Genomic DNA, 22,874 nt, shown 5'->3' on the forward strand with positions numbered 1-22,874 from the left:
GGTAGACAGAGAGAGAGAGAGAGAGAGAGAGAGAGAGAGAGTGAGAGAGAGTGAAAGAGAAAGAGGGAGAGAGAGACAATAGGTTTTTTCGATAACAAGTCAAAACCAAGCCACGTTCCCTTTGTCTTCTATTGAAAAGAATCGAACAACAAAAGTAACGTGATTTTATGGTCATCACTTTTTTCCTATCACCATATTCTCATGTTTCGACCAGCAAGTTTTTATCTATGAGTATCGACACTCCGACAACCGGCTTAAACATGTTCGTTAATGCGAGAATGTTGTAACGTCAAACAGATTATACAAACATACACGTAATATATACATTACTTGGTAGGCGTAAATTCAGGACCCTCGACAAATTTTTTTCAACACGATATCAAGACTAATGGTTAGACAAATTGCCGTAACGAATGTAACACGACCTGTGCTTATCTCTGTTTTTTATCTCCCACCCTCTCTCCTTCTTTTCAAATGCTTTTCTTTTTTCATGAGACAATCATACGTAAAGCATGGTACAAATTTCTATTGGTACATACCTCTTGCTTTGATCAAAGAGAGGGAGAGAGAGGGAGAGAGAGAGAGAAAGAGCGAGAGAAAAGATTATTTATTGCATTATAATCTTCAAAAAATGTAATGTGAAATATTTCTTGGAATTCGATCAAATTCCCAGAATTAATATTCTTTGATTGGAATTCTGATTGATTGAAATTTCGAAGAAAAATGCTATCGATTTACTAATATAATCATGTACACAAATAAGTAAGTATAGCTTTCACGGTCTTTCTTTTTTTATATAGTTAAAAAAAAAAAAAAAGAAAATAAAAAAAAGGGAAAGACAACATTAAATTTAATAAAGAAACGTTTAAATTTTTTATTGTGAACTAAGAGATAGATGTCATAGATGACGTCAATGATCGGTAATAAGAAATGGTGAATGTTCGATTATTCGTTTTACCATGTGGAAGAGTGAACAAGATAGGTAAGAAGAAGAGGAAGATGACGACAATCATCCAGGTGCGCTCAAGTACTCTGAGTACTCTGAAAGTCGAAGTTACACGGAGGAGAAAGGAAGTAAGGGGTGAGAAAGAACGTAACACGGCTACTCCACCTCCCACCCTCATCTTCCCACAATTCAAAGTTCTGATTGGTTCGTCTTGGTGACGTCACCGCGCCACCATCCTATGTATAGGTTGAAGCACGCGGAGCGTCAGTTCAACACTGTCCGTCGGCTCGAGTTCGTCTCAACTTCGAGGACAACGAACGGGACATCTTCGTACTCTGGTCGAAGGTACATCGTTATAGTCATCGTCATTTTTATCAAGTTTAATCAGAGAAGAAGAGGACAGGATTGCTCGAGAAAATATTTGAGAGAAGGAAGGAAGGAAGGAAGGAAGGAAATAAATTTTGGCGAGAGACTTTTGCTTCTTCTACTTTTTAACATCGAAAGGTAAATTTAATTTCAAGTTAAAATTTTTTTTATCATTGAATTTTTGAATGGTTAAATTAAGAATTAAGGGAAGAGAAAGTAAAAAGTAAAAAAAAAAAAAAAAGAAAAGATTCAATTGTTAGCGTAGAAACGTTATGACAAAAATATCGATTAGGGGCGTTAAAAAGGTGTAAAGAAAAATTCAGTAGAGTGTGCAGAGATCGGGTCAACCGATGAACGTTATTATAATATACATTGGTGTTTAATTATATGAATCGGTTAGCCAACAACAAATTTGGCATTAATGATCAGTACGATCTTTTATTCGTATTCGATTATTCGATTGGATCGTAAGTGTCCTATCATTATAGATATATACTGTAATATATAACTATAATGAGCGACCGTAATAGAATAATTATCGAATTTGTAGCATCGTAGCACGTTTATTGCTAGATCGTCTATTACAAAAAATTATCCATTTGTGGTATTATCGTTAGACGTTAAAAATGTACACACACACACACACACACACACACACACGCGCGCGCGCGCGCGCGCGCGTACATACATATATTTTTGTTTTTCCTTTTTTTCGTAACACGAGCTTTTTTTTTGAGTCGAGTTTGATATAAAACGTAAATAAAAACGGAAATGCAAAAAGTATTTTGACGTGAAAAAAGATTACACGTAAATGAAATGAAAACTTTTTATTTCTTTGAAGTAAATAAGAATAAAATAAGAAAATACTTGACATGCGAGAAAACGGGATATCGCGGCACTGGCCTCGATACAACGATCGAAATAAAGTTTATTTGATGAAAGGAATCGTTTGAATGAGAACGGAGCAAAGCGTTGGATTATTTAATATTTTAAATGCGAAAGCAAATTGTCGGATTTTCCCTCAAATATCACTTTTGGAATGATTTTAAATAAATGGCGTTTGTTACATTAAACAAATTGTAAAAAACATTGAGCACGTTCGTTATATAATAACGAGTTTTATCATCCGTTAAAATGCGATTTTAACGGTATCACGGAAAGCTTCGGTTTCCTACCGGATAATCGATCGAATCGCGGTGAAGCAACAGGCACTCCAACGGTATCAGAAAGTAGGTGCAACGAAAAGAGAGGCAGCCGGTGGTTCACTAAAATCGCAATTATTGATCGATATACCGATATAATGGTTTGTTTATTTTTGATTGAATCGTAAAGGAAAATCATCTTTAAGAAGGAAATTTAATTTCTACAGATATTAATTGCACTAGTTAATTTTTCAATTTTTCATCTTGATCGAGTATAATTTATTTATTAACTTCGTATAACCTTACTCTATAATTATTCTTCTAATCAAATTAGAAATAATGAAAGAAAAATTTGAAAAAGTCTAATTTTTATATTAAATATTAATTTCATCAATTAATTTTTCATTATCAATTTTTTATTTTGATCGAATATAATTTATTTATTAATTCTTGTAGCCTCACTATTTAATTATTTCTTTAATAAAATTAAAGATAATGGAAGAAAAATTTGTAGAAATCTAATTTCTACAAATAGTAATCGCACCGACCAACTTTTAAACTTTTGACTTTGATTGAATATGACTTATTTATTAACCCCTGTAGCCTTACTTTTTAATTATTCTTCTAATCAAATCAGAAATAATGAAATTGGGTATCGAAGTATCGAGTTAACGACTTATTAATCTGTAAAAATTACGATCGATATTATTAATTCTATACTTTTATTAAATCATGATTAAAATAATGGATAGAAAACGTTTCCAATTTTCTACGTATGACATTGACCTGAAGATATATGTATGTATCTCATGTGAAAGTTTTCGTTAGGTTTCCCCAAGTGATTTAACTTCCAGATTTCAAGCCGTTTGATAGATAGTCTATTGTTGTCTAACTTTTAACCATTGTTCTTATTGTTTCGAGAAACAGCGTAACTAACTTGATCGAAAAGAGAGAGAGAGAAAGGAGGAGTATGTCATATTCGCACAGCTGGTTGGCCGATGGTTTCGTTGCCACCCCCACGGTAAGAATGTTTTCAGTTAGACGCACGGATGATATTGCGATAAATTTATGTATGTCAACGCTTCCACGGAATATAACTTCCTATCCAGTCCGTGTTCGAAATTAATCGTCCTACCTTCCATCCACCGGCGGCCATGTAAACTCGTGTTGGTCCAATCAACTTTCCCTTCAGGATCTAAAAAGCCAACGATGAAAATATTTTCGAAGTATAATTTTGTCGATTTATTAAACAAGAAAATAAAAATAAAAAACAAAAACAAAAGAAAAATTAAAAAGAACAAAAGAGAATCGCTGAAATTTCTTACGAAAGAAGAAAAAAGAACAAAATCGTATTTTTCAATTAAAAATGATTTAATTAAGTCTTTTCTATCTTTCATCTTTTAGTTGTTGTTCTCTCTCTCTCTCTCTCTCTTTCTCTCTTTTTCGTCTTGTAATTTAAATTTTTCGATTTCTTCATTTGCATGAAGAATGGTATACTGATAATAGGAATGATTAAACAGCAATTAGAGGTAATTTGTAGAAATGAGCTAGATAACTCGAATAAAAAAAAGGTCTTATAGATCGATACATTTAAATTGAGACTATAGTTCTATTTAATCATTATCTGTAAACGTTCCTTTTTCTTTTAATCCCTTGTTCCTTTTATGAAAAATGTATTACGAATCATTTAAAATAAATGATTTATAAGAAATGAATGAAAACTTTTTAATTATTATGTGAATTATTAGATATTATATGAAATATTTATTAGAACCTAATATTTCTTAAATTTTAATTAACAATTTTAGATTGAATTTGTTCACTGTACTCGCTGGTGTAATAGTTGTTTGTTGATGGTTCTTTTTTTAAATCATTGACAAAAGTTTTTTTTATAGATGAAACACCGAAAAAATGAAGCATACATTCTTCTCTTTTTCTTTTTTTACACTCTTCTCATTTCCCGATTATTCACGATAGGCGATCAAAAAATCATCGTTGCGTAAAATCTTTACTGCAGTACGAATATCGGAATATTCCGTATTTTCACGGATCAACGAGTTCTTTTGCCTTTTACGTTTGTTCTCTCTTTCTCTTATTATGCATCTTCCATTTTTTTTCATTTCTGACGCAAGTTCGTTTCGACAAAGACGTCTAACGAATAAGAAAGTCGGCTAATATCAGGATTAGTTGATTATTAGCATTAGCTCGCTAATATTAGCTGCCGCTGATCGTTCGTGACGATTCAAAAGATCGTTCGTGTCGTTTCTTAGAAAAATGGACTTTTTACTAGACGTTCTTTTCATTAGTTACAATTGTATTTCATTTTTTGTCTACAAGTTTTGAGATGATCAATAAAGAATATTAACGGCGTGTGCCTTTGAAAAACTAACACTTAACTTTGTTAGGTATTTTTCAAAACAATTATTTCATATTAAATTATTTATAAATTATTATATATATATATATATATAATAAAATCATAAGTCATTATTTTAAATGGTTTATAATCTCCGTTTTATTTTACTATATATGATGAAAAATAAAAAAAATAAATAACTAGTTGACTTATTTCAAAAACGAAAGGAACTTTGTATGTATTCATTTATTATTTATATGTATTTACAATTTATCTTTTTACATACTTTGGAGAATTCTTCTTCGACTTGACTTTTTTCGTCATTTACATATATGCACCAGTCGATCGTTGTGTTTGCCGCACGAACCTACAAAGCACCAGACGAAACGATATTTATCTTTCTCTCATACACAGTCTTGCTTTTCTTTCTCTCAACATTAATGTAGAGACCACAATCACCACTACTACTTTTAATTCTGCACTCCTTTTACTTACTAATTGTAAACCGTTTATTTGCGATAGCACGTGAGGTTTTTCGCTCGAAAAAATGTTCGTTTTTCTTATTCTTATTTTGAAGAATATTTAATACTACTAGGTGTATTTTAAATAAAGTTGCTACGAGATTGGATATAGGATGCATGAGAAAATGAAAACAAAAAAAAAAAGAATAAATAAAAAGAAGAAAAAAGCAGAAGCGTTCGCTTTAAAGAATCATATTTGAATTATGTCTACGAAGTGATCGATCGAAAAATAATCCTTTTCAAATTTTCATTGTACAAAGATGTGAAAACGTTTTTGTAGTTTCTGTCGATATTAATTTACGAAAAAATCATATATTTTAATAGAATATAGATTTTCGAATATAGATTTTCGAATAAACGAAAACGAAAAATTTTAATTATCTAATCATTTTAATATTTCATTGGTATCAAGTTATTTGTTGTTTGCTTTAGATAAATAACTCAAAGCAATCACATTATACCTAAATTTATGTTTATATTTTATATTTCATCCTGTCAGGAAGATATACAACCTCGTTTAATATTTTAACTGAACTATTAACGTAATGTTGTCCTGTTTACAACAGGAAAAAAAAAAAAGAAAAGAATGCCTAGCATTCTGATCTCTAAAGTCAAGCGAAACTGAATAAATTCTATTCGTTCTTGATGTCAAGGTACACTGACTACATCGTCCATTCTTCGTGCATGTCTCAAGAACATTCGTATATACTTTTCAAGAAATATAAGAACCTCTGGTGACGTGCTTTTCTTTCGGTTAGATATTTCTTTTTCTGAACGCTGAAGAAAAAGATATCTTCTTGGTCTGATGTTATCTTATCTTGTAATATAGTTAATGCCGACATATTCTCCCAATTAACTCAGATATCCTTATCTCTGTCTCTCTCTTCTATTGAAGCAAAATTTTCATTGAATTTTCGAACTAAATAAACGTTCAACGACAATTTTATTAACGCCAACGGCTAAAGTTCTTTTCTCTCGAGGGAAAGGACATAGCAAGTTAGTTGGCAAGCGATGACATCAACGTTAATGGAAAAGAAAAAAATAATAATTGTAAGCAGTCTCGATGATCGTCTCGAGCTCGTATTAGTCTGAGATAACGTCAACTCGTATCACTTGCCATACGTACCATTGTTCGTTTTTTTATTCGTCTTTTCCCTTTTCCCATAAGTCTCGTAAAATTGGCCATGAAACTTTCGAAAGGAAGCTTTGTTGGTTAACGAATTAAGAATAGAGATATCTCTAATTTCAATGTTCAATTTCAAACAAAAAATTACGTTAATCGCAAACTTTCCTTTCCGATTCGTTGTGAATCATTTCGTTTTAATCATTGCGTTTCGTCTTAATCTTTTTTTTGTATTTCACTTTATTTAATTTTCTAATATTTATTATTTATAACTTTAGCCGATAGTCGAGAAAACAGGACGAACTAATTCACTTTGATATTTTTTTCGCTCTAATACACACTTTCAAAAAGCAAGACGCATACTCAAGATTTTCTAAGTACGTCACCGTTTCTATTTAACAACATTTCTATTTAACAATTCTAAATTCAGAAAGTTAGAAAGTAAGTGTACGTACTTAAGTATTTCTATTATAATTTTATTTCAACTTTAATGTTGAAATTCGTTTTATCTCTATATAATTATGTCCAGACAAAAGGGAAATAAATTATCACGTTTAATAATTTTGTTTCATATTTTCAATAACACATAAACGTAACAATTCGTTTTATTAAAAAAATAACAGGATTCCTTTCAAAGGAAGAACGTTACTTATCGTAACTTTGAAACGTATACGATCGTAGACTAAGATGTTAGAAACAATGAGACAGAACACGCGACACGATAGTAGTACACTTGTTGAACGTCTCATCGTCTTGCTTTCTTCGTTCCTATTGGAACTGTTATATATGCGTGACAGAGATGGCAAGCTCGGAAGAAGAACTGACGAATGTCAGATTCGATATTTTTAACGATATTACATACGTCGATTCGTCGCTTCGTTCGTACGTTCGTACGTTCGTACGTTCGTACGTTCGTTCGTTCGTTTGTTCGTTCGTTCGTTCGTTCGTTCGTTCGTTCATATATGCCGTCCTGTAAAACTAGAATCGATAAACCGACAACGAAGTAGTACGAGTCGACATATGCACGGACTACTTCATAATTCGAAGCATTTCGATATTTTTTCTTTTGCTTTTCCTCTAAGTCTGCGTTTTTATCTTATTATTAATTATTTTTATTAATTCTTGAATGCATACGATCGTAGAATTGTAATTTCTGAATGTTTTACGTTGTTCATCGTGCGATATAACGTATATGTAACGATTTTTAATTCTCAATTATAAATTCGTAATTAGGTAATACTCTATTATCTCTATGGTGTGATATTTACTTTATTATACTACGCTATTTTTTCTTTTTCTTTTTTTTATTTGAATTGAGAGATAATATGGTAAGCTATTTTCTTCATTTTTCCCTTTTTTTTTTTTTAATTGGGAGAAATTATAAAAAGCGAGGCGATTTTTTTACAGGACATTATCGATTGATGATAACGGTAATAACGAATTTATTATATCATTCTTAAATATTCCATGTTCAATGAAAATTTGTATTTATCACTTCAATTGATCATCCGAGAAACGTTTAAAAATCGTTAGTAATAAGTTATACGCATTTATGCGCTTGCGTGTGATGCATTAACATACTTGAGAACTAAACGCTGAAAGGGATTTATGTAGGGCTAAAGAGGAAAGATCTTTGAAGGGTTCACACGTCAATTTCATAAATCATTCTAGCAAAGAGGGAAATACGACGTACGATGGATTCGCACGAAAAAAAGAGATTTCACAAAGGAAACCTGAATATCCTGGCATATCATTCGGAAATATAAAGCTTCGTCCAACCACGGAAATATCTCATTTTGTATTATCGGGTATCGTTATGCGATACATAGGATGAATAGAAGATATTTAAGAGAAATGGTATAAAAAAGAAAAAAGAAAGAAAGAAAGAAAGAAATTTTGTTCTTTTCATTCATTTCAATAATTTCATCAAATATATTTATGACAATTAAATGAATGAAACATGTAATTTGAATGGAAGATATTCGATCAATATAAATGTAATATTTCGTTTTGATCTATGATATAACGTGCAAGAAGAAAAATAGAATCTTTTTATTTTGAAATTAATACGAAAGAAACAAAGAGATCTAAAAGCCACGTTGAAATGTATTGGTTAATACAATTTCGAAATGCTCGAGTCTAATATACTTTTCACTAAAAGCATTGATACACTCAAAAAGTAATGTACTTTCTCTACCAGACGTTATTACTCACATAGAGTTCGATATTTTCAAACGAATCTTGTTCTTTTAAAGATCCTATTTGTTCATTAATATTTCTCTAGAAACTTTGACAAAATTTGTTAAAATGCGAGTAATTTCATTCGTTCGTTCGTTCGTTCGTTCGTTCGTTCGTTCGTTCGTTGGTTCGATTCGAATTAAGAGTAAACGAGAGAACTCGAATTATTCAGTCGTGATTATATTTGAGATAATCCTCGAATCTCTTCGCGCATGGAATAAAGTTTTCTTTAGTGAAGCTTTAAGGAATTTTAACTTAAGAAGTGCATCGTAGCTTGGTTTATTCAAAGGAGCTTGCGCGTTTCTTTCTTCTTTATATATATATATATATATATATATATATATATATATATATATATATATGTATATATGCATGTGTACTTTAAAGTCTCTAGCATAGAAACATACGTATCTCCCATTTCGTGGTGTTACGTCAGTGGTTTAAAGAACACCTATACATTTTTATATACATATACACGCGCACATATACGTGAATGCAAGCAAGCGATTAAGAAAAATATTAACTTCGTAATTTCCTCATTTCCATGATGATTTCATCATTTAACATGTTTGAATCGTGGTCATCGTGGTCACCGGTGATTGACACTCAATTTTGCAAACTTTATTTAAATTCTGTTTAAAATTTCTTTTGTGACATTTAAAAGATTTAAAAGTATATTTTCGATCAAGTTGAGTATTAAAAGTGTGACGATGTATTCTCACACATTTTTTCATCAAAAAGTTATGAAATATGTTAGATCAATATATTGATCGAGTTTTGATTAAATATTTCGATAAAAGAAATTGTAAAATAATTTACTCGAATATATTAGCAAAATACTTTTTCAACTTCATTATGCGATTATAATTTTTATATTTGTCGTGCAAAAAAAAAAAAAAGAGAAAGAAGAAGAAAAAGGAAGAACAAACAGGAAGAAAAGAGAATGTATAAGAGAAACCATTTTAAAAATGACAAACGACTCGAATGAAACGAAAAATAAATCCTACGTTAAATCGGTAAGGCAAATCGGACGTGATAATATTAAAAGTCATATGAAAAAACGTGCTTTTTATATCAGAGAATTGCTGACCAGTTGGAAGGTCTCAATCCAGTGTGAAAAATGGCGGAGGTCGTATCTTGAAATGGTCGCCAGTAGGAGATTTCAACGCGGTAGGAGATGAAATATCACTAGCTTTTGTGAAACCAACGAGAGACATAGTCGACATATTCAAGGATCGCTTTTTTTTATAAATAAATAAAGACACGATGTTAAGGGGTAATACGTTTATATATAATACATATGCATATTCCAAAGATTCTTGTCTAATTTTGTTTTCTTTTCGTGAAACAATTTTAGAAAATGTATTAAATATTAATTAGAAAAACTATCGAACGATTTGCGATTTGTATTCCATTTCCGTATTTGCACCTTACTAGCAATTTTATTGATTTGTTTCAGAATGTGATATACCTTTCGTACGATATTTTTTCTTTTTTTTTTTTTCCATGATCGTGCAATGAAAACGATGGTTTTGTCATTTGACGAGCATGTTAAAAATTTTATAGTACTTTATTTTGTATTTATTTATGTACATATACGTGTAAGTATACATGCAAAAAAAGAGATATAGATACCTATATGTTCGGGAATGAAATTTTAAGATCATCGAATGCATATCGAGCTGTTCCGAACTGTTTTAAGCTTTTTTCTTGTTTTTTCTCTTTTTTTTTCTTTGTTTTTATCAATCTATATAAACATATACATACCGATCTCTGTTTCTTTTTCTTTTTTTTATTGTGATAATTAGAGTCACCATTTTGCGATAAAACGAGGAGGATACTAATTGGAAGTTCGTTAGAAATTTACGTAGGAAATCGTGGATTAAGGCCAGACCCAAGCTCAACCTCTGTAGGTAAATACAATTTCTAGGCTCTTAACCTGTAATCGTAGTAAGCAGGAGCCAAGTTTTCTCATTGCTACTAACCAGCAGCCAATCCAAACGGTAATTGGTTGGTAATCGTTTATTGCATGGGTGTAATCAACTTTCTAAGTACGTTAATAGAATAGCTTCGAGAAGGTTACGTGTAATAAAAGAAATGCGCATTGAAATGACAATAATAAAAGGAGTTCACTATTTACAAGAAAGAAAGGTGTTTGCTATTTAGAAAAGCCCAAATTACAAGATACCTCTTTAATCCTTAACAAGAATATGTACTTTATTTTAAATAACGAATAGACATTTTTAATACATGCTTCATAATACAAAATATATCTAATGATAGGTATTAGTTGCATTAAATATTTATAGATAAAATAACTATCATTTTCTACCGTTTTGATAATAACTCATTTGTGAAATAAAGCACAATCGTGGAGCATGTGTATGCTGATAAGTTTATTAAAACGACTTGGAGAATTTATAATACTTGAAACGTTCGACGAGTATCTAACACAAAAGTAATTATTGATCCTGTAGGATTGGATAGGAATCTCATAACAGTAAGAACGGGAGGCTTCATATACGTTACCGCAACTGTTGATTAAATCAGTTTTAATGGACTTCGCCAATGTATTAAACTCGTTCACGAGTTCACATGTTGATGATCCCTATGATACACCGATGTATTAAACTCGTTCATGAGTTCACGTGTTGTACGATAAACGCAAGATAAGATTGTCTATCTAGGTGCACCACGTGAGATAAATTTATTATAACTTTTTGATACCATTGATCACAAATTGTAATCCCGTGATTGCTTTTCGTTTGTGTCTCTCTTTCTCTTTTTTCTCATGAATTATATATTTGCTTTCACTTATTGCGCATTGTTTCTCGTGCAATACACATTTCTTCTCTTATCTTTATCTTTGACGAAGGTCCTTTAAAAGAACTCATTTTTTACACGATTCATCAGTTTTTGAAGAAAGAATCTAAGAGATACACTTATTAAAGAATAAAAAAGAAAGAGGGTGAAAGAAAATTCACTGATGGATTCTTTCAACTTTTTCTTTTGCTTTTTTTCTTTTTTTTCTTTTTTCTCTTTTGTAGAATATTTAAATCTCTTTCTCTATCTCTCTTTCTTTCTCTCTTTGTCCACATCGATCGGCTTAGGTTGCACGGTACCGTGTCTCGTAAAGGAAGTATTTCAAATATTTAAACAAATCTCGTTTCGAATATTTCAATACGTCCCTTCATTTTGACGAACGTTTTTTTATTTCTACCATGAAAAATTTCAAAAAAGTTAACGAAGTGAAGGAGATTTCGAAAATCCATCAATTAACTCCCGATTAATTTCTTCATTCATTACCTGTTACGCGGAGAGAACTTCTATTGATTTCGTAAAATAATCTTGTTTTTTATTAAAAAACGATCAACTTGAGTATAAACGATATTTTTTCCCCCCTTTCTCTCTTGACTTTAATGACTTACTGGAGTAAAAGAAAGAGAGGAAAAAGAAGGCAAATAAAAAAGAAAAGAAAAAAGAAAATAAAGAAGATAGACTCAAATCGATTGGTAAAATGCGCAATTACGTATGTAATCGGAGCGTAGGCGCGTTATCGAAAGGTTTCGGTTGTCGAGGATAAAATAGGGAATGAGAGAGAGAGAGAGAGAGAGAGAGAGAGAGAGAGAGAGAGAGAGAAATGTAAATTTATGCGAGAACGAATTTCGCCAGGGATGTGTCATCCTTATGCGTCACAATTCGACGAGAACACAATGCCGGGAAATGCGTTATAGAAATCGAATAAAATCCAAAAGTCCGATTGTATTCTCGCGAATAATAATGACGATAATAAAAGAAGTAAAATATAGAAGATAAAGATAAACCAAGAAAGAGATCGAAACGAGTACTTAGATGCAGCGAAATGTTTCATGGAAAATGACTTATTTGATTATCTCAAAATAATTTTATATCGTTTTTCCAACAATATTTCAAATGCAAAGAGAATATTATATTTATAATGTATAATGCACGATTTTCAATATAAGTCAAAAGAGATCGAAGAGTAACACAATTGAGACAATTGGATATCAAATTTTTTTTCTTACTTATCTCTCTCTCTCTCTCTCTCTCTCTCTCTCTCTCTCTCTCTCTCTTTTTTTTAATCGTTTGGTCAGAATCATGAAAAGCTACATTACTGTTGTTAACAATTCACCGACTCCATTAAACATTCGGTTATACCATCGCGTAAAAACTGGAAAGAATTTAATCGAATTCGACGAAAGCCAGGAGATGGTATACGCGTTTATATTACGATGCGACGCGTATAAGAACCTTTCTCTCTCGGTTGAAATAAAGATGTCATTACGATTGTAAATTACTTTACGATCTCGAACGAAATTTCTTTTTATTTTAGCGGTAATATCGTGGCAATATCGAGAATCGTTAATCCCCGAAATTCTGGATATTGAAACACATATTATTATGGACGATTAAAAAAAAAAAAATGAAAAAATAGAATGAAGAAAATGAAAAAGAAAGATGGTAATAAAAAAAAAAGAAAAAATAACGAAAAGAAAAAAGAATAAAAAAGTCGAAGGGGAAGGTTGAAAGGAATAGAGAGAAGAGTTTCTCGTAAATTGTACGCATCGATTTCTCTTGGATGCATCGTATTCTCTTCGATTCAGAAACGTTCGCGACTACGAGTAATATTCTCGCCTTTTATAAACGGAATCTATCGTTCGTACGAGAGAAAAAGATAGAGAGACAAAGAAAATAGTCCGTTTGGCTGTCTCACTCTATGATATTACGAGAAGTTGAAATCGCCGATCGAGGATGGCAATACGGCTATATAATTTACGAGTATTACGTAGAGACTTGGATGATTTTCTCTTAGGAGTTGTCTGGTTATTGGGTGGGTATGTATGTGTGTATATGCATACATGTGTGTGCTGAACAGAGAAAAGTCTTTATATATTTGCCGTGCTTAAGGAAGAGACATAGGAATGGCATATGTTTACGTTTTCTCTTCTCTTTTTCGCATGATTCGATTTTACGATTTATCAATCGGCTTTTAGATGCAACTCAGATGAATGTTCCTCGTATGAAATCATATATTTATATCTTTACGATTAATTATTAATTAAATTATCAGGTCATTAAACTCTCACGTTCGAGATTAAAGACAAATATAATGGATAATAAAGGATAAAAAGTTGCAAGAAATAGGAGAAAGTTATTTGTTTCCTGTGTTCTTTTTTTTATTTCTCTTTGTCCTTTCTTTTTTCTAAACGATGTGTGTTAAAAGTTTTAAAATATAAAATTGAAATGTAATATATAAAATGAAATGAAAACAATATTTAACTCTATATATATATATATATATATATATATATATATATATATATATTGTAATCTGTATAATATAACTATACTAACAAATAATAATTTATATTTTTAAAAGACATTAATCTCTGAATATAAACTAAAAATGAAGTTCGCGAAAAAAAGATGAAATAAGAACTAGGAAATATAAATATATCAGAATGTGATCCCACAGGTCTTATGCGTTGTAGAGGTTAATTAACATTAAAAACAAATTTTAAACATTAAATGTTAAAATAAAATTTTATTAACATCTAGCTTTCATTGGAAAGAGTGTATGTGAAATGTAATCGATCGTATAACTCAATCTTGCAATTATGCTATTGTGTTACACCAATCGACGTATCGACTGACATTGTCAATTACTCTATATTTAAACGATAGATTATTTATCATTTCGTGACTTTTTATTCTGTCGTAAAAACATATATTTAAGGGAATAGCAATAGAAAGAGAGAGGGAGAGAGAGAGAGAGAGAGAGAGAGAGAGAGAGAGGGAGAGAGAGAGAGAGAGAGAGAGAGAACGTATAGTTCATTATTTATTTGATACGATCTTCCTCACGCAAGTCAGTAAGAATGTCCTCGTTTTTTTTCAATGCGTGTATGCGCACACACAGTTTTATGTAAAAATCAACTCATCCGTTTTCTGCATTCGATTTAATATATATAAAAGCTTTTTTCTCATTTTTAACAGCCTCTTTCAGCATCCTACTATCCATTTTTAATTCTATCATCAGGATGATTACCATACATTACAATTATATTCTGATTTTGTTATTCAATTTTAAAACTAAGAATTAAAATTTTTATTATTACGAATATTATTAATTTTTAAACATTAGTTTTACTCATCTTGTTTTTATTTATTTGACATAACAACAACTTCTCCATATCACATTTTAATATTAAAATGTTTGTATTAAAATGTAAATGTTATTTTAAAAATATCTAATTCTTTTGAAATCATATATCTATAATAAATTTTCACATTTCAGTTTAATAATACGTTTCTTTTACCATTTTAATACAATTAGCTCGGTTATTACGGTAATTTTTAATATTCGAACGTTTAATTTAAAGCACTTTTATCAAATTATTGATATAATAAAAAAAAAGTTAACATATACACATTTAAAATTGTCTAAAATTGTTTAAAAATACTTGACAATACCTGTAAAAATTAAAAAATATATTTCATTTTTATTAAAATTTATAACGAGCGAACACTTTTCATTTTATAGTGATTGCGTGTGACACTTCCAGTGGTCATGTCTAAAAAGTCGATGGAACAAAGGATCGTTAAAATGTTTCTTTCTCATTTTTTTTTTTGTCAAACCTCGTTGGCACTATACATACTTTTTCTCGTTTTCTCGTAAATACAAAACTGGTAGTTAACCTGTTTCGCATTTATTGTTTCAGATTCTTGTTATACTAATAGATAAAAATATCTTCTTTGCAATTATTTTTAGACTGAATAATAGTACATAAAAACATAGATATAATAATATATAAGTATAGTATATAATATAATACATAATTTATCTCTCTCTATATATATACACATATATACATTATATATATATGTATATATATATACATACATACATACACACACACATAGTATATAATATATAATCTAAAAAGAATAAATAAATTAAAATTTTAATCCACCCACCATCATCTATAATTTTTTAATGATGTTTTACTTAAATCGTTTTTTCTCCCCACCCTTTCTCTCTCTCTCTCTCTCTCTTTCTCTCTCTCTCTCTCTCTCTCTCTCTCTCTCTCTCTCTGCGTTTCTTTTTATCGTTTACCATTGAAAAAAAATAATGAGTATAAAATTGTCAATGAAGGACGATACTGTTTGTGTTTAACGTGGAAAAAGAATATGTTACTACTATTCGTATAAGACAATAATAATTAACGAATGTAATTTGCTAAGATATTTTATTGCATATCGTTAATTTCTAGCAAGCTCTACGATAAACTGGAATTTTAATTGCTGGATTGAAAGATATGTGTGTGTGTGTGCGTGCCTGCATATGTGTGTGTATACGCGCGGGTGTATGTTAATCCTTATTATTATTATAATTATTAATATCATTATTTGTTACTAACGAACAAGAGAGGCAACGCACTTATAACCTTTTCACAACGCCAAAGCTGCTAGAGGAAATTAGTTTTAGGCGACCATGCATAGAAAATAGAGTTACAATGTAATCGTCGTAGATAGATACCGCGTAGTCTACTATGTACGTTATATCGCGAAGAGAATGTCGTACATAAATCATATATGGTAACATCGGTAATACCTCCTACGCATTTCTCGCACGCACATGACACTTGCACTATTTTGTTGTCTCTCTGTTTATCTGTCTCTTTCTCTCTTCTCTCTTTCTCTTTATACACAGTGATAAGTGACCCATTAAATTGCAAGAGTTTCATTCACAACAGTGTTTATAAATAATAAATATGATAAATATTGATCCCCATCAGAATCATAAACCAAATTATTTTTATCACGATCAAGACGTAACTATATGTAACGTAACGATGAGATGAACTCAAATTAAAAAAAAGAAAAAAAGAAAAAAAAAAGGAAAAAAAGAAAAAAGAAAAAAAAAATAACAAAGGAAGAAATAGAGAGAGAGTGAGTGAAAGAGAGAGAAACAGAGGAAGAGAGAGAGAAAGAGAGAGAGAAAGAGAGAGAGACAGAGACAGAGAGAGAGAGAGAGAGAGAGAGAGAGAGAGAGAGAGAGAGAGAGAGAGAGAGAGAGAGAGAGAGAAGTTTCTTTTATCCCTTTCCCCTTTCTTTCCTTGTATCCATGCATAGTATCCGTGGTAGCTTTGATTCGGTCTCAATAAAGGAGCAAACTCTTTGAAAGCTTTTAAAAAAAATGTGAGCGTTAAGAGGACACCGTCGGTGAATAATATTACGGTGGGAAATATCAAAAAAGAAGAGGAAGAAAAAATAAAGAAAAAAGAAGGGAGAAAAAAGAAAAAAGAAGAAAATTTAAAGCAAAGAATAAGTGTAGCGTCCTGCGCTCCGGGATGTTCTAGTTTTACAATTTAATTTTGCGCCGTGAAATTGCGGAAGGAGCCGCTAAATTAGAATCAAGCAGTTATGACTGAGAATCGAGTTTCCAACGCGAGCAACTCCGACACTCGTTGTCCCCACAGGGATCCGTCGAGATCCTGACAAGTAACCCTTAATGAATCGACGCACGTTTTGAAATATGACTTTCGATTAAAATCATTCTGATTTCTAAATGCGCCGAGTTTCGATTCGTACGAAATTATTTATTTACCTTTGTTGCTATGTTGCTGAAAAATTTTCATCATTCAAATTTAATCCTTATCACTCGAATTGCCAGATAACGTTGTCAAACGTAATTTTTTTTTGTTTTATTTTATTCTGTCTGTTCGGTATTTATGTTCATGTATCATTCATTAACATTTTTACTATTAAATAATTATCTTATAAAAATGATTTGTAATTTTTTATTTCTTAATACGTTAAAATTTATGAAATTTTTTCGAAATTGGTTGGCATATATGCTGTAGTATAATATTCATTAAGTGATAAGAATTTATACGTTCTTTTATTTTGCTCTCCGAAATTCAAAGATTTTATATCTGTTTTCGAGAATGAAGATGAACGTACGTAATCTTTAATGAAAAGTTTGAACGATCGAAAAGTTGCTTATGATATTTGTCTGTATTGCATAATTTTTTCTCTATTTTTGAGTTTTTCTCTATTTTTGAATTTTTCTGCATTTATTATAATTCTTTACTTTCGTCTATTTTCTCCTTTAATATATTTTATTCTTTATGATTTTTTCTTTCTTTATGTTTCTTATGATTTTTTTTATCTTAATTTTTTTTTATAGCCTCGATCCAAAGAAACATAAAAAGAAAAATATATTCTATTTATCATCACATTTCTTATTCGCAATAAAGAATAAAAGATAATTAATTATTTTTAAATTATTATAGGATTTTATATGAATTCATCGTTCCTTCTTTCGCTTCTGACTTTTTACTAATTTTGTTTATTCTCTTTTTATAAATATTTATTCGATATATTACTTTTAATTAGTAAGACTGATTGTTCAAATCAGAAAAAAGAAAACAAAAGATTCTATTAAAAGTTGATATTTGAATGTATCGTGAGAACATGAGTATGTGAGATAACAAAGAGATAAGAATGAAATAATGCATGATACGATAATAGATGCAGTAAAATTTGATCGATAGGATTTGAAAATTCGAGTAACGTGTCAGTATGACCAAACAATGAGCTACTGATCGTTTATTCGATGTTTGTTTGTGAAAGGAAAAAGAAAATAGGATTGTCGAATTACGTTTTAACCTAAAACCTTTATATTTTAACTTAAAGAGCTATCATCAAAGGAAATCACGTTAATGCTATGATGAGATAAATTTTAATTTAGTTTTTTATTTAAAAAATCAATAGTATCAAGCGAATACAATTAAATGCTTTATTATTATTCAATATTATACGAAAACGAGAGAAACTTTATCGTTTGTAATAGTTGCAAATAACATTTAATGGTGTTTAAACAAAATTTGTATTGGGCGAAATTTTATCTATGATAGATAACTTAAAGGTTAAAGTTAAACTATATAATGTTGATTTTAAAGTACGTTATATTTCCATGAAAGTTTTCATTAAAACGAGGCGAATAAATCTCATCTCTCCTTCTAACAATTATAAACCGCTTGTAAATTATGATCTCCATCGTAAATCTGACAAGCCATCGAGTTCTTCTAAGCTACTGATACGCATAGATATCGCGCTTTATTAAAACATCACAGGAATATTGTGGCTACCCACGTAACTAATTTACACGTCACACCTTTTATCCATTGTAGTTCGAAACATTTTTTATAGCGGAAATCGAGTACGAAGATAACGAAGAAGACATTCGTTCGATTTCCTTAATAATAACATTTATGAAAATCTAAATAAAACTATGAATTAAAAAAAATAAAATAGCATTAGACAATTAATTGATTACCTTTGCGATACTTGTTACCTTTTTCTTCTTCGTTTCTTTGCTTTTTTAACGAAAATGAAAAAAAAAATTACGTCTACCTTAAATTTGTTCTTTGTATTATTTTGCTTTTTTATTGTGTTCAATTGACAATTGACAAAAGAATAATAGAATAATTGTGAAGAATAGTTTTAACTGAATTCGAGTATCGATCACGCCCAAAAGGGTCATCGTCTAGGAGTCAACGTTTTAATAACAAAGGTCGCAAGATAAGAGATACAAAGATTAAAAACAGAACAAAACAGCTGGTCTTTAAAGTTCGCGAAAGAAAGAGAAAAAAGCAGTGAGAGACTAGAGAGGTGGTATCATGCCTCGAAGCAACTTCTTCCGCTTTAAAGCTTTTCCAACAGTTTCGAATGGAACGTTCATATTCGTTTGAATTTCACAACAAAGGAGAAAAAGCCGAGTTGAGTATTTTTCCATTTATTTTTTGTATCTCTCTTTTTCTCTCTCTTCTTCTTTATCTTTTCCTTCTTCTTCTTCTTTTTTTGTTTCATGCTCCTCTCGTCCGATTTTATTTACGATGGACTCTGTTTCCATCGCGATTCCTTCGGGCTAATCTTATATTAATTACTCTTTTGTTATTTTTCCCTATTATCTGCAAAATTAACCCTTTTTCTATATAGGACGACATTATAATACATGGGAAACTACCATCTGAATCAATTTGGTCAAGCTTTTATGTAGGATACGTTAAGTACGATATACATAAAATAAATTCCTTGAAATTATTTAGGTATGGTTGGTGGATCATGTAGTAATAAGAATAAATCATCAGTCGTAATGTTGAGAACTATACGAATGTTCTTTTTCTTCTTTCTTTCTTTTTTTAAGCTTTTATTTTTCCATGCTTTAAAATATCACAACAGTTGACAAATATGTATCTACATTCGATGGCACATTCGACGATACGAAAATAACATTGAAATCGTCTGTGATCACGCAAGATTTAATGCGATATAATATAATATAGGACAATCACTATAAACTTTGATTACTTTCTTTCTCCGAGTCCTCGACCCAGAAAATTGTAAAATTTCAAGATTAGATGTTTTCCGTCAAGGAGGCGCAGACTCTTGGAGTTTCTCATTTTTCTCATTTTCCTTTGGTCATTGTCCTCGACAACACGTGATATTCCTTATCATAAAATAGCGAGATGTATAGCTGTAGAGGGTGAATCATTTGACATTTCTTTGTAAAATGTAAATAACTTCATCATTTGTAACCGCCGGGGACAATTTTTTTTATACATACACAGGACTCGAAATGTCTGAAAAATAATGATTACTTTTCTTTTTTTTTCTTTTTCTTTTTGTTTATTTGTCCTTTAATATCTTCAATAGAAATTTGAGTTGATTTGTCCTCTACGTCATATTGCTTTTTAATAATATTTTTCGAGATTCTTTTCCTCTTTTTTTTTAATTTATTCTTAGATTTCTTAAATAAAGAATCTTTCGAGCGAAGAAAAAAAAAAATACAAAGGAAATTTAATACCATTGCAGATGAATCGAGCTTTGAAATCATAGATATGTGATATTTGATCGGAATTATGAAACTTCGATGATTATAGCAACGTTCGTTCGTATGATCCCGACGAGCACTCGCGATAAATACAATCGATTGGACAAATTTCTTTTAATAACTTATTGCACAGCGTAAATTATAATAATATTTATTAAAATCTGTACGTACAAATAAGGAAGTTTTAAACGATTTCATCAATTTGATCTTTTAATTATTTAAAAAATTTTATGTTAATTTTCTGTTATTTAAGATAAATACCTGTTAGATTTGTTTCGAATATGATTTATTGCTTTTATTTGTTAACTAATTTGACATTTGTATAAGCAATATTCTCTATATTAATTCGACGGGAATAATATAATTTATCTTCATTTATTTTTAAATTCTACAAATTCTGAATAAAGAGAGCAGTGTATTACAGAATCAATAAAATAATTTTCTTTAGTAAATTATATAAACGCGAGATGAAAAATTATTTTCAATTAATCGTTTTTCATGTTTCACACCCACGTACGTATGTAATAATAATAAGCTTTCCGTCATTATCGTATTATAAAAAAAAAATAAAAGAAAAGGGAAAAAGGAAAAGAAGAAAAAGAAAAAAGGAAATCAATTTCGAGTACAACAAATTGTTGGTGACGTTCGAATCAATGGATAATCGTCAACTTGACTTCCAACGTAATTCGGAAACGTGTTTGCCACGAGATTTTCGTCAATCACTGCACTATCCAGATTGTATGGGTTTAACCATGACACTTCAAAAACATCGATTTAATACATAGCTTTTTTTCAGAGAAAAAAAAAGGAAATATATTTAGTTTTTCGACAATAATTTTTTAATTCTGAACTAGAGATCATTTTGAAAAAAGAAGAAAAAATCATTTTTATATAATTGACTTGTAAATCTTTTGAAAATTAACAGTTTTTTTTTTAAATAAACTATACAAATATAAAAAATAAACACTATAAAAATTTAAAGAAATTGTTTATATTAAATAGATTAGAATTCTAGAGTAATTTATTTCTCCTATTAAAAATAAGGGATGAGTTTAAAAATATACAGAAATTGTCGTTTATTAATAATCAAGCGTCTCGTTTAATAGTCTCGTCAAAACACGCAAGTACCCGCAAACAACTTGTTCTTTCCACTACGTGCGAATTTTGTTCCTGTTGTTTTATGACTTTCATAGAGTTCTTCGCGTCCACGAATATTAATGTTCCGGTGCTCGATTTAAAATGGCTGCTAGTCGCATGGAAAGTTTAGAAGGTTTGCTTTCTTTAATGAGAGTGGTCGAAAGAGTTTAAAAAAAAAAGAAGAAAGAGAGGAAACAATTGAAATTGTTTCTTTCTTTTCACACAGAACTTTCTATTGTTTTCTTTGCGTTTACAACTCAATGAGACGTATAAAAGAACTTTTGAAAAAGATCGAATCTTTCTTTTCCTTTATTGTATTTATTTAATTGGCTAATAAATAATGTATGAATTCGTCATCATATTATACAATATGACATATTCAAATAAACGACAATAATATTTTTACATTTATTTTAATTTTCAATAAAAATAGTGCTCTTGTTTATTTAAATATGTAATATTAAAAAATCTAACCTATATTATTATATAGTATCTAACAATTTAATATTACATAATAATACAAAATTAATATTAAACGAAATTACTTTCCTTTTTTCCAAAAGGATAAAAAGATAAAAAGAAAAAGGAAAAAAGTATAAAGGGAAAAAAATTCGGATAAATCACCATCAGAAAATCTTTTCTCTCACGGGAAATTCGGACAGGATATCAGAATTCTTTTCTTTCATCTTTTTTCATCATCACAATCTGTCCGTTCTTACGAATGACGAATACGTCTTAAGCAGCACGCAAGTTCTGTATTAATAAAATAAAATCTAATAAAGTTCGTAACGATAGATGATCTGTCTTCGTTACACTGTTATTCGTAAATGCTTTTAGGATATTTTTATAGTTTTTAATTAATCGATTCAGAAAAGTATAATAATGATTTTTAAATGATATCGATAATTGAAACAAAAATCAATTTCTTTCTCTCTGTTTATGAATAGTCGATTTAGCGTTTTATTTAATATTTAGTGTTTAATATTAGATATTATTAGAACGTTAAATTTTGTTTGAACGTCATAATGTTTGTTTATTAATATTTAATAATATTTAAAATACAATATATATACGTACATATACATACATACATACATACATACATACATACATACATACATACAT

The 22,874-nt window shown here is 29.9% G+C and overlaps 1 protein-coding gene across 2 annotated transcripts in view; it reads left to right on the forward strand.

Annotated features, from left to right (window-relative positions):
* Positions 1–3,437: 3,437 nt before the first annotated feature.
* Positions 3,438–22,874, forward strand: part of LOC122630433 (tachykinins) — a 43,047-nt gene continuing 23,610 nt past the window's right edge. For both annotated transcript variants that reach the window (XM_043814919.1, XM_043814920.1), the window contains exon 1: positions 3,438–3,475. In XM_043814919.1, the coding sequence (XP_043670854.1) occupies positions 3,453–3,475 (23 nt within the window). In that variant the 5' untranslated portion in view covers positions 3,438–3,452. The remainder of the gene's footprint in view (positions 3,476–22,874) is intronic.

Source organism: Vespula pensylvanica, chromosome 7, assembly GCF_014466175.1.
Source record: "Vespula pensylvanica isolate Volc-1 chromosome 7, ASM1446617v1, whole genome shotgun sequence".
NCBI lineage: Eukaryota > Metazoa > Arthropoda > Insecta > Hymenoptera > Vespidae > Vespula > Vespula pensylvanica.